Source organism: Mastomys coucha, chromosome X, assembly GCF_008632895.1.
Source record: "Mastomys coucha isolate ucsf_1 chromosome X, UCSF_Mcou_1, whole genome shotgun sequence".
NCBI lineage: Eukaryota > Metazoa > Chordata > Mammalia > Rodentia > Muridae > Mastomys > Mastomys coucha.
In genome coordinates this window covers 101,622,571-101,635,321 of record NC_045030.1, presented here as the reverse complement: position 1 = coordinate 101,635,321, position 12,751 = coordinate 101,622,571, and the positions used below count along the sequence as shown (strand labels likewise).

At 49.9% G+C, this 12,751-nt stretch overlaps 1 protein-coding gene across 3 annotated transcripts in view; it reads right to left on the bottom strand.

Annotated features, from left to right (window-relative positions):
* Nlgn3 (neuroligin 3) overlaps positions 1–12,751 on the bottom strand; it is a 28,181-nt gene that overhangs the window by 13,854 nt on the left and 1,576 nt on the right. The window contains exons 2-5 of one of the 3 annotated variants that reach the window (XM_031365758.1): positions 10,844–11,490; positions 10,148–10,207; positions 6,097–6,156; positions 4,320–4,469 (exon numbers count right to left, since the gene is read on the bottom strand). In XM_031365758.1, coding sequence (XP_031221618.1) covers positions 4,320–4,469; positions 6,097–6,156; positions 10,148–10,207; positions 10,844–11,291 — 718 coding nt within the window. In that variant the 5' untranslated portion in view covers positions 11,292–11,490. The remainder of the gene's footprint in view (positions 1–4,319; positions 4,470–6,096; positions 6,157–10,147; positions 10,208–10,843; positions 11,491–12,751) is intronic. The other 2 variants (XM_031365767.1, XM_031365777.1) reach the window with 2 other exon arrangements.

The window sequence follows — 12,751 nt, the reverse complement described above, 5'->3', positions numbered from 1 at the left end:
AAGCCTACAGTTGGATGTGGAGTAGATCTCTCCAACATGAGTTCTCCTAGATTAGGACAAAGCCTGAAAAAGACTGAGGAGAGGGTTTGGCCATACCTCTGCCCCTCCCTCAGACCTCATGAGCTTCCAGGTAAGTGTGTGGCTGGGGTCATGCATTGATCCTCACTGCACAAAGAGCCCTGCTTTAAATGCTATAGCCAACAGGCTCAGAAGGTGGTAGGGGTAAGCATGACTGACTAGGTGTGCACAAAGTCTTGCAGCCTAGGAGAGAAGCCACTCATTGATAACTTCATGGGCTCATGGCCATCTACAGAAACTATGTGAGAATGAAGACTCAAATGCCTGACTCCACAAGTTGTCAAAATAAATCTGAGTCAGCCTCCTTGAACCCAAGTTTCTACTACAGTACACACAAGCTACTTGTCAACAGAAGATAGAGGAATCTGGCAGATTGTATCAAAACTAGGTATTTGTGTCACTCCAGGAGTGCCACTCACCATGTTTTCAGCTTGCCTGAAACATACCTGAGCAATGATGTGGAATTAAGTGAATTCTGGAACCCGGAATAGAACTTGGCAAGCTATTACTTTCTTAGTACATTACCTCTAGGTCTAGCTATATCCAATATACTGCTAGATTTCTTTTGTATTGTTGGCCCCCAAATCAGTGGGAGTGTCTCAAATAAAAGCTACACCCTCTGCCTTGGCAGGTCATGGATGGGAGGAGATCTCCATGAATTAGCTAGTGACATTCTCAAGACCCCTAGAGAAGCTTACATGGACAGACTGCAGCCAGGGTCAGAAGGTGGTGCTGGGAAGAAAGGCAAACGAATGTGCACAACTGGAGTCCAAAACTGGCTGCTTTTTTTTTTTAAAATACACTTTGGAAAACAAAACAGAGCTACACAGCAAACTCCCCAAACATCAGGGACAAACTCATGTTCTACATGTAGTGCCAAGAGACAAAAACATCTTGTATGTGCCCCGAATGCAATCAGTGGCTTATTGATTATATTTGTGTTCCAGAAGAGGAGCTAAAGAGTACGTAGGAAGTGTTTGGGAACTTCTGACCAAATCTCAGTTTATAATTCTTTCTGATTATGGAGTACTGTTAGTTGCTTAATCTCAAAGATGCATTTTTTTTTCCTGATGATCTAAATGAGAGGAGGCTGTAAAGTCAGTGCCCTTAGCCTGAGCTTCATTTTCATGGCTGAGCTTCAGGGGGGAGCTATGAAGTTCTGGTTTTATTTATTTGGGTTTTCGTTTTGGTTTTTGTTTTTAACTATTTGTGTGCTGAGTGTAGTTGTGTAGGCCTATAATCCCATACTTGGATACAGAGACAGCAGAGTCTCAAGCTCAAGGCTGCTTTGGGCTACACAGTTAGACTTTGTCTTTAAAAACAAAAATTATGTGTGTGTCTGTATTGTTCTGATGAAGAATCCAGAGCTGTCATCAGAATCTCAGAAGAGTGCAAGACTGTCTCAAAAAATTAACTATTTTTCACCCAGGTAGTGGAGGCACACGCCTTCCCAGCACTTGGGAAACAGAGGCAGAGGCCAGCCTGGTCTACAGAGTGAGTTCTAGGACAGCCAGGGCTACACAGAGAAACCTTGTCTCGAACCCCACCCCCCCCAAAAAAATAATTTCTCCTCGAGAAGCTGAAGGGATAAGAGGTTACCATTTAAACCAGGACACCACTACATAGAGCACTCCCAACCAGCTGCCTTTTATACAGCCCACAGCTCCTGCCTGAGACCATGGAGCCCTTGGATCACACTGCCTCATGTCCCAGTGGTACTCCTAACCTCTTTCTCTCATCAGTAATTTTATTCATTTCCTTACCTTTGCTCACTCTCTTGCTCCTCTACTCTTTTTTTTTTCTTCCATTCCTTACTGGTCTGATACTATTGGCTCCTATCCTAAGTAGCCTCTGCCCATTCAGGTCTGCCTTATAAAACGGAGTCTTGGAGTTAGAATCCTTAAAAGCAGCTGAATCAAGTATTTTCTTCTAGTTGGAGAAAAGAAACTAGCTAATGGCTTTAGGCCATCAATTACTGTGCATGTATGTGTGTACATCTCTGCGTGACCATCTTTGTGGTGCTGGTGCTTTTTCAGACCTGTGTGACCCTGGAATGTGAGTTTACGGTCATCTCTGTGGTACCATGACATTCAGATCCCCATTTCTGAACAGGACAGAAGAGCCTTGCCATGGTGTCTGAGATGGAGAACCAGGGAAGAACCATGAAATCTAAAGTCCATAAGATCATATGGAGACTAGAGAGGTGCCATGAATGTTCCACATTCAGGGTCCTAGGGAGTCAGTGAAGGACACAGTCTAGAACATTTTTTGAGACAAAGTCTCACTAATATAGCCCTGGCTAGACTTGAACTTGCTCTAGGCCAGGCTGACTTTGAACTCATAGAGACCCACCTTTGCCTCTTAAGTGCTGGAATTAAAGGCATACACCACCATGCCTAGCCTCATTTTTCCAGATTGAACTTCAAATAGATGTATGTCCCATGTAGACTTAAGGGAAAGTCAGGAAGAGACTGCCATTCTGCGCATATAACCCTGCTCAGAAACAAATGCAGCCACAGGGACTGGAACTGGCAAAGCAACATAGCCAAGAACCAATTCAAACGAACTCCTGCCCAGCAACCAGACAAACTGCTGATTCAACATCTGGGCTCACAGACCCCCCCCCCTTGAAATCCTGAGGACACCTTTCCCCCAGGAAGAAGTTGGCTTCTTCATGCCCACATTGACAAGGATGGAAAGCCTGGATGAGCATCTAAAAGGGAGCAAGGGTCTATATGCTGTCACCTTCTCTGGGGTATTTGCTTATCTCAAGACTTTGGCCACAGACAGGTACTGGCAGACATCAGAGAAGGTGTAAGATAGAAAAACAGCCCAAGCCACCTAACATGATTTAGGTGGCAGAATATGCAGTAGGTAGGATACATGATAGTGCGTGGGGAAGGCTTTCGGGAAAATGTGTATGCGCATTTGTAGGTACACATAATGAGTAAGAGTAAAGGGATGTATGTGTGGAAGAACAAGGAATGTGTACATGTGTATACATGAGGAAGCATGCATGTGGTTAGGGTAAATAGGTGTGGGGTGTGTATGTGTGCATGCGCATGTGTTCACACAGATGCGACTTGAGATACAAGGATGTGTGTGTACTTGAGAGGTAAGGGGGTGGGGCACGTGTGTATATATTGGGTATGTATTGACAGAGGATATGTGCATGGGTATGCCCATAAGCACGTGGAGGGAGTCTATTCAGTGTGCATATGTGAGGGGATATATGTGCAGAAAATGAAATGGTTACCATGTGAAACAGAATTTTGGCTTGTTTTATGTAAAGTAGGGGAGGGATAAATGTACATCATGTATGTGTGAAGTGAATGCACAGTGGGACATATGGGAGGGTGTGTGTGTGTGTGTGTGTGTGTGTGTGTGTGTGTAGGGGTTGTAGAAGGTATGTACACAGGAGAGTCTAGGTATTTGTATAAGTTGTCAATATAGGGGTAGCAGAAACTGACTCTGGGAGTGTATGGTATGTATGGGGCAGCTGTGGAGCAGAGTATATAAAAATGTGTGTGTATATATGGAAGGTGAGAGAGATCTATGTGGGGTGTGTATGTGGAGCATATAGTGTGTGGGCATGTGGCTATGTGTATTAGTGAGACTGTATGTGTCTCGCTCTGTGAGGGTGTATGTAGGAGTAGACTAGAGCTGTATGCACATGTGCCTTGGGGAGTGAGAAGTATTTGTATGCGTGGGAGTGGGTGGATGGATGTGATGTGTGAGTGTATAAGTGTCTGTGGACACACAGTGGATTAAAAGGAATATCTGTCTATGCATAGGTATTTCGGGCTGTGGGGCTGGGTGAGCAGCAATAAAGATAAGACACTAGAAAATTAACAGGACCTACAAAACTCAGCCAAGCAAAATCTGGTAACAGAAGTCTGGCTTGAGACTTAAGAACTGTGAAGTTTAAACTATACATGGTGGTGGCCCAGGCCTATAATCCCAGCACTTGGGAAGTGGAAGCAAGAAGACCAGGAGTTCAAGTCCAACCTAGGCTACCCTATCTAATCTCTCCTTTAAAAAGAAGCATACATTTTGAACTGAATTTCCACTGGCATATAAATCTTCTGAAAAGGTGGACTGAGAAGACAAGAAAGTCGTTGGTACTTGAATAAGGGTGAAGGAATAGCATCCTGAATCTGGTCCTTACCACGAGCTAGAGAACTGGGACTACCTAAGTTGACTTTCCTGGGATTTCTTCCTCCCCCTTTCAAGAACCATACCTAGCACCCCGACCCGATAGTTGAGGGTGATGACGATGACGTTGCCGTAACTTGCAAGAACGCTGCCATCAATCATGTTGCCTGTTCCTTCCATGTAAGAGCCTCCGTGGATGTAGACCATGACAGGTTTAGCACCACTGTCTCGGATGTCTGTAAGGAAAAGGGGTGAGACACAGGCTAGGTAGGATGCCCTTCCTCCCCTACCCCCGCCAGCCCTGGGGGGGGGTGCGGGCAGCAAAGCTATTCCAGGTGCCAGGACACCACCACCACCCCTGAGGGCAGGACTCATGGGGCTGCTAGGCCCGGAGTTCAAGTACTGGCCAGAGAGAGTGGAACTTGTAGAATATCTTTTAAGGATTTGGGTTTTAAGCGCCTCCCAACTGGAGATGGCCATGTGGGCATAATTCATCTGGGCCTGGGTGACCACAGCTAGCTTCTGGGGGTGAGAGAAGAAATAGCGAGGGCTTAGTGGTGGTCCCTTAGCAGCATCAGGTGAGTTCCTGCCCTGTGCATCCAGGAGTCCTGGGACCTGACATGGCTTTAGAAAGCAGGAGCTGGGGAGCCCTGAAACCCCCAGGACTAGACCAGTTACATGGAAACGGCCATTGGCAGCAGCTGGATCCCCCGCTCCCCCCAGTGCAGACAGAGACAAGAAGGTTGGGGAGAAGGGGGTGGCACAGGGAGAGAACAGGAAGGTGGGGGAATGGGGGGTAGTGAATGGTAGAGATGGGGTGGGGGAACCTTAGAGACATGGTTTCTTAACTGCATGCCCACATCCCCCATTCTTCCTGGGCAAACCTAGCTGGGGTGGAGCAGAACTTGGCATGAGAAGGCCTGCCCAGCCAGAGTTAAGATGTAGGAGAAGTCTCCACCCAGGCCAGTGCCCAGGGCTCATCAGGGAGCTGCTCCCAAGCCCAGCCAGCATGGCGCAGGGCTGAAGCAATCAAGAGAAGGCTCCAGGCCTGAACTTGACTTGCCTGTCATTTGTCAGTCTGTGAGCTGACCCACTCTCTGCCACACTGACACAGCCCTACCAGTCACCAGTGGATCCCCTGAACAGCCTGGCCCCTCCAGGGTCTCCAAAGGGGCAGGCCCAGAGCATGGGTGGAGAAGGGAATGCTGTCTGCTGCCGCATAAACAATTTTGTTACCCCAAGGAGGAAGGATGGTCCCATCACCTCCAGAGACTCTTAGACCGATGGCTGTGCTATCTGGCTTGTTAGGCCACAGTTTTTCTGGTTCTGTTCCCAACCTAGTGCGACCTCTAGCCCTAGTAGTGCATCTTTCTTTGGGGGAGAAAGTTGGGGAAGTGCTGTCTTTGAATGTCACAGTTTTGCCCCTTGGTGTGCCCTAGCAGGGCTACTCTCCCAGGAGCCAGGCTCTCCTTAGTGAAACCCAGGCATCCCCTCACCATCGGTTTTCTTTGTGCCTATCCCCACCCTCCTTGGCCCTACTTGTTCTTCACCATTTCTGCTACCGCGCATGGGCAGGTGCCCATGAATCATAGAAGATGGGAGGGGGTCAGGGGCCAGGGCCAGGAAGACACCCTCCCTATGGCTCTACTTGTGGTTGGTCCCCTGCTCCTGCCAGCCGTGTCCATTACCCCAGAAGTCCCAGTGGCCAATGAGGCCAAAGACGGAGGAACAGCCCAACGGCCTTGTACAGGAACAGAAACACACCAACGGACGGACAGACAGACAGACGGGGCTTCTCCCCATTGAGAAGGGGAGGGGCTCTGTGCCATGCACCAGCCGCCGCGCCCTGCAGCCCCCAAATACCTTCATCTTCATCCCCGTCATTATCCGCTAAGTCCTCGCCCTGTTTCTTAGCGCCGGATCCTGGGGACCAGACACGGGGAGACACAACAGCACAGAACAGAGAACAAAACAGAGAGAGAATTCAAAAACAGCATGACTGCAGTGTGGCCCAGCAAGCCAGCTCTGGGCCTGGGCCCAGGACAGGCAGGAGGGATGGCAAGAACTGAGGGAATGGGTGGGCTGAGGCCCAGACCTTCATCAGGATGATGGTGTTGCAGGCCTCTGCTGTGCTTGGTTCCCTGCACCTCCCTGCCCCGCCTCCCTGTACCCAACCAAGTTCATTCGCAGTTAGGAAGGAGGTAGCAGCAAGTTGGCTAGGGTACAGAGCCAAAGGCCCACTTGTAAAAACTTCATTCTCGATGGAAGGGCTGCATGTCTAGACACAGGCAGGCTGAGCTGGAGAGCAGGGACAGGTACTGAAGGTAGGAGGTGACATTGCCAGCATCTGTGTGAACTCAGGGCAGAGGTATTTACCAGGGACCCCAAGTCTGAGCTCCCAGGGCCCAGTGGGCAGATTTGAACTGGGCCTCAGCTGACCCTGATTCCCACAGGAGAAGATGGGAGATGAAATTTTCCCTCTGGCTTTGTTCACTGGGGCCCTCTGCTCTTGTGAATGGCAAATGGGGCTCCTGCCCACAGGAACCAATTTTAAGAGCAGCAAGTGTTGCTCTAGGAGAGAGCCAGAGGGGGAGGGAGGGAGGGAAGGAAGGAGAAAGGAATAGAGAGAGAGAGGGAGAGAGACAGAAACAGGGAGCAGGAAAGAGAGGAGAGAGAGAGAGAGAGAGAGAGAGAGAGAGAGAGAGAGAGAGAGAGGAGAGAGAGAAATGGTTCCTACAATATACTGAGTACTGAACATCTACCACATGTCAGACATTCTACTGTTGCTGCTGTTTGACTCGTACATCCCAATGAGGTAGGGACTCTCCTTATTCCTCTTTCACTGATGGGGAAACTGAGGTTCAGAGAGGTAAAGTGACTTGCTCAAGATCACACAGCTAGAAAGTGCTAGTAGTGTGAATCGAACCCAGGTCTGCTGGACTCCAAAGCTCTTATGGTCTTTCCACTGCATCATGCCACCTTTCAGAGGCAAGGGAAAGGGAAGGAGGAAGTAGATGAGAGAAGAGGTGAAACATGAAAGGAGAGGAGAGCAGAGAGGCTAGAGGAAGAAGAAAGGCATTTAGAACCCGGGGCAGGGGCAGGTTAGACTGGCACCACTTCTCCCTGATATGAGGAAACTAGAAGGACATCTTGGAATGGCTATAAAAAGACGTGATCTGCTGCCTGCTTGCTGGTCAGTATGTCAAAGTGGAAGTAATTCCACTGGCACCCCACACCTTACCCTCTTGCATCCATGATCACAAATACCTTCAACCTAGAGCAAGCAAATAACTCTCTTTCTCTGTCGGTTTGCACTCTGGTGACTGAATATCCTTATAGTTATTAACCGAAACAGGAACTACTCTCATACTACAAGATAGCAAAGCCCCAGCTCTACTAGAAACAGCCTCTGGCTTCCTGAAGTTCCAGTGGCACCTACTGTCTTAACACATTAGCTCAACACCTGCCCGGCTTGCTCTTAGAATCTCAATGAGACATAGCCACACAGTGGATCATCCAGCAAACAGTGTCACTCATTCCTAGACATCACTTTCTTTCAACTCCACGGAGGCAGGGGCTGGAGTACATCCTTCCCAGGACACCCTTCAGTTCTGGTGGCTCCTTCTGTGAGGGTCTGAGGGTACTTGGTTGGTACATCATCCTAGCCTTGTCCTAGCCCCTTCAGCTTGTCCCCGATTATCCATTCCTTGCTGCCACGGACTTTACCAGGCACCACCCGAACACATGGGGGAACGAAGAATCCCACATGCCCTGTGCTACCTACCCCTTCTGTCCTGTGCACTACACACACACACACACACACACACACACACACACACACACACACACACACACACACACACACACACACACACACACGCAGTGTGCCCAAAGAGGCAACATTAGTAACTTTTTCAAATGGCTAACAGGCCCATGATAGGGAACCAATTTGAATAGTTAAACAATCAAATGCCCTCCCCTATCCTGTGTAAAGCCCACTCCCCAGACTGGCCTATGGAGTTAAGGAATCCAGCAGTTTTAATACCAGGCTAGGAGCTTCTTCAGAACAAAGATTAGATTCCCTTCACAGCCCACCAGCACCTTGCCCATCATTCACAATTACAATTGGCAAAATATTCATACTGCATGGCGGCTTCCAGTCAGCAATCTGGCCAAAATCTCAGCATGAGCTTGGCCTGCCCTCGGCTCTTACTGGAGCCCTGATAGATCTTTCTCCCTAAGCAGTGGTTAATAGTAATCTCTTCCTCACCCCACTGTACTCCACTACATAACTTGTGGCAGGAGTGTTCAAATCTTTTCCCTGAATACATGTATAGGTTAATGGAAGGTTATGGCTAGAATGGTCTTTCAGCCTTCCCATGTGGAAATGGAGGCTCTTAAAAGAAAAAGAAAAAAAAAAATAAGACTGACCTCTGAGCTGCATAGTAAGACCCTGGGTCCAAAACCAAAACAGAACACACAGCAAAGCAAAGCAAAATGAAACCGAATTAAAAAAAAAAAAAAAAAAAAAAAAAAAAAAAAAAGGAAGGCCAAATGAGTTGTCAGCAGAAGCCTGGGGTCAACTCAGGGATTGTGCTTCCTAGACAAGTGGCGCTGCTTAAGCTGCAATACAGAGGTCCTTCATTTGCATGAGAGCCTCTTCGTGCTTCCTACTGTGAGTGAGGGCCTGGGCTGGAAGTAAAGAGAGGTAAAACACTGTTCTTAAGGGCAGCGAGTCTGACTCCGTGCTCCAGCATGCGTCAAAAGCCCTCCACATATGGGCTTTTGAATGTGCTGATTCTTAGCAGTCCTTAGAGATTCTCATTCAGTAGGGATCATTCCATCCCAGGAATCCCATTGACACCGGAGAAACCCTGCCCTAGAGCATCAAAAGAAAACAAAGGCCAAGCTTGCCAAAGGCTTGTACGGGTGAGTTGTGGTTGTCCTTGTTCCTTAGGCTGCTACCACAGCCAATTAGCCCAACCTAGCCACATCTGATCTTTTATGTTTCAGGGAGATGGGATTGGCCAGGTGGAAGTTGCCTTCATGGGCTACAGTGGAAAGAACATTCCCTGAGGATCAAGAGCCCCAGGTTTTGGCCCCAGCTCTGCCCCCAGACCGGCAACAGGGCCTTGTATAGCAAGTCACTCCCCTGGGCTCGGTTCCTCATCTGTAAAATCGGAATAGTGCTTCCTGCCTTGCTTGCTTCCCGAGATGTGGAGAGGCATTTATGAGGTAAATATGAGAACCCTTGCAGAAAACATAAAGTGGTGTGCAAACAGGAAACATCACTATACAGGAAAATAAAGTCCTTGCAGCAGGAGGGTGAATTTAAAATTGGTTTTCTTTTAGACTCTGCAGTTTCCAGAGATTTCCAGTTTCTGCCTCAGGAGTAGCCTGGCTCTTTCAGCTTTGCTCTGGCTAGAGGTGGTGAGGGAGGGGCAGGGTGTGTTGCAGAAGAGCAAATAAATGCGTGTGCCACGTTTCTTTAAAGCTTCGGTGGGGGAGAGTCGGGTATAGACTTTTAGCCCAGGACAGGGTACTGGAGGGATGGTCTTCTATTTGCACTTGCTGCAGGAAAAGGTGGAGCCTTTGGCTCCAGCTTGACTGCCTGTTTTCTTCTGTGTTACCCTGTTACCAAAAGAGCCACTGGCTCTATGTTTGGTACACTCCTTAGGGAAACTGGGGAGACTGGTATCAATGGGCTTTCTGCTTCTGCTCTGAACCTGCCTTAGGCCACTGGATGCTCTCTACAAAGCAGCTAGAGCCCTTAGAGGAGGTGGGACCTTAAGCCTGCTCACTGCTCTCTCAACCTGGGCTACTTGAAGGAAGGCTGGGTCCTCAGGGGCAGGGACAGGTGGGCAGGCAGCCCTCCCTCTCTCTCTCTCTCCCTCCCCATCGGCTCGCTACCTACCTCCTTTCCTACAAATTTTCTTGTTGGGCTTTCGGGCGCATTCCTTGGAAATCCGCTTTACTGTAAAATGAATAAAAAACTAAAAAATAACAGGAGGCCTCTGCCCAGGGGCATGCATCCCCCCCACCCAGGCCCCAAGAGCTGAGCTGCTCTGCAGCGGCACATGGCAGAGAGCCTGTCCCACCATCTCCTTTTTTTTCTGTCACTTACCTTAATGTGACCCCCGCGGGAGGAGGCATCAGCTAGTGGAAGAGGAGGCACCTAAGCATCGCCAACCAGGCTTGCCCCCCACCCCCCACGCACACCCAGCTCCCTCAGCCACACACACCTACCACCTTTCGAAGCAGGTGGAATGGCAACAGGGGAGCCTGGTGGAGCCGGCATCCTCCCGCGGGCAGCTGCCAGCAGTCACCCATACTCCCCCGGGGTACCCCCATCCAGCACTGGACCTAGACCTGTCAAAGCTCTCAGGCCTGGCCAGCCCCCTTCTGGCATCAGTGTCACTCACACATGGGAGCTCGGACAATGCTGGGAGAGGGAAGAACAGGGAGGGGAAAGGCCAAGCGGAGTGATGGTTAGAAGCATCTTCACAGACAGACAGACGCATGCTGCAGGGCACACAACCACATGCAAGCCACAAACACAACAGGGCAGGCGGGAGGCAAGGAGGGCACAATGCCTGGCCGCAGCACTCACCATCTTCCGTGGGCACATACACATTCAGATAGAGGCAATCTTCATTGGGCTCCTGGATATAAGTGGCGACGATATCCAAGTTGGCAGTGAACCAGACTGGCAGCATGACTTCGGGCACAGCTGTGTGGATGTTCTGGGGGCACACTGGGGGAAAGTGTGTGGCGTTCCGGATGCCCGACCAGGATGGGGGTGGTTCAGGGGGCAGGAAACGTTTCTCGCCGATCGGGGGAGCTGCGTAGGGTACCCCCAGGTATTGGTCCACAGGACCCAGGATTTCACTGGGTAATGGTACTCTGGCACCCCTTAGCTTCCCAAAGTGAGTATTGACTGTGGGTGCCGGGGCCTGGGTACTGGCCCTCAGCACCAAACTGAGGAAGCACAGGGTGAGGCACAGGCTCCGGCCAACTGTGGGCGTGGGGCTCAGGGACAGCGAGGGCTGCAGCCACATGTTCCGGGTAGGGGGACTGGCAGGAGAGGAAGACTCCGGGGTCACAGCATCAGCCCAATAGGCAGCCCCTTCATGGCCACACTGACTTGAACCTCAAAACTGAGCTCTCGAGGGACACCTACAGGTGCCCAGCAACGCAGAGAGCAGGTCTTCCGAGCACCACCACTTCGAAAGAGGGCTCCCTTAGGGCCAGACAGGCCTGTGGAAAGAGGGAAGCATGTGTCATCCGAGATGGTCTGGGAAGGCTCTAGGGTCAGTCTTTGGGACCCCAGTGGGCTTGGCCTATTTTCCCACAACTAGGTTTCAAGTGCCCAAGGGTCCAGAGACTCACAGGTGATCCATTGCTAGTTAGAACTATTTTATGTGCCTGGTCATGGTGTGAAAAAAAATCTAAGGGGATGAACAAAGTGACAGTTGTTGCCATTGTGAATTCAGCCCCTAACTCCAATTCCAACATCCAGCCTCAGGGTCTGCTGGGCTCAGAGCATGTAGTGCCGTGGAGAGCTGGAAGTGAGGGCTTCCAGCCTGGCTGCCAACTTCACTCCAGGACTCGAAGATGAAGAAAAGCAAAGCAGCAGACAAGCAGAGGGTCCCACAGAGAGATGCCCTTTACCCTCAGGCAGGGCAGTGAGCACAACAGCCAAGTCCAAAGGCACCCCCCCATGCCTCTCCTTGACATTTCTCCTCAGCCTTCACTGCTGCTGCCGAGTCCTTAAACCTTTGTCATTGCTGCTGCCTAGCTCTTCATTCAAACCAAATGCCAGAAACAAAGGCAAAAATGGATCTACTGAGCATACTAGGCATTGTGGATGATGGTCCAGTGTAAAATAAACAACAGGGTGTAGGGACATACACTCATGAAGACTCAAAGAAGGACTGAGAGACCAAGGTAGGACTACAGACACTGCAATATTCCTTGGCAGAGACATATATTCCAAACCCACAGAGATCCCCTCATCTAGTCCCACATTCCAAGACAGACCACCTCACACAGCCAGAGCCACACAGTGATACATTCACACACATACAGAGACCTACTGAAACAAAATCACACATACCCGCATAGGTAAATATCCAGACACAAGTGGCATAATGGTGACACATAGGTGGAGACAGAAACAGAAATAGCAATGCACTCAGACACACAGGCCTTCTGACACAGTTATAGTCAACACATATACACGGGCACACAGACATGTGTGTGTCCCACATGGATACACAAACACTCAATGAGCACACATGTACATGTTTGTGTGTGCGTGTGCGCGTGCGCGCGCGCGCGCGCACACACACACACACACACACACACACACACGCAGTCACATTTAATTTTTTCCCCCATTTCTCCCGCCTTCCGAGATTGCAGGCCTGTTCCTTTAAGAAGTGGCTGAAGGGGTGGGGGAGGGAGATTGGGAACGACCAGCAATCGGCAATCGGCCACCAAGGGAGGGGAATGAGAG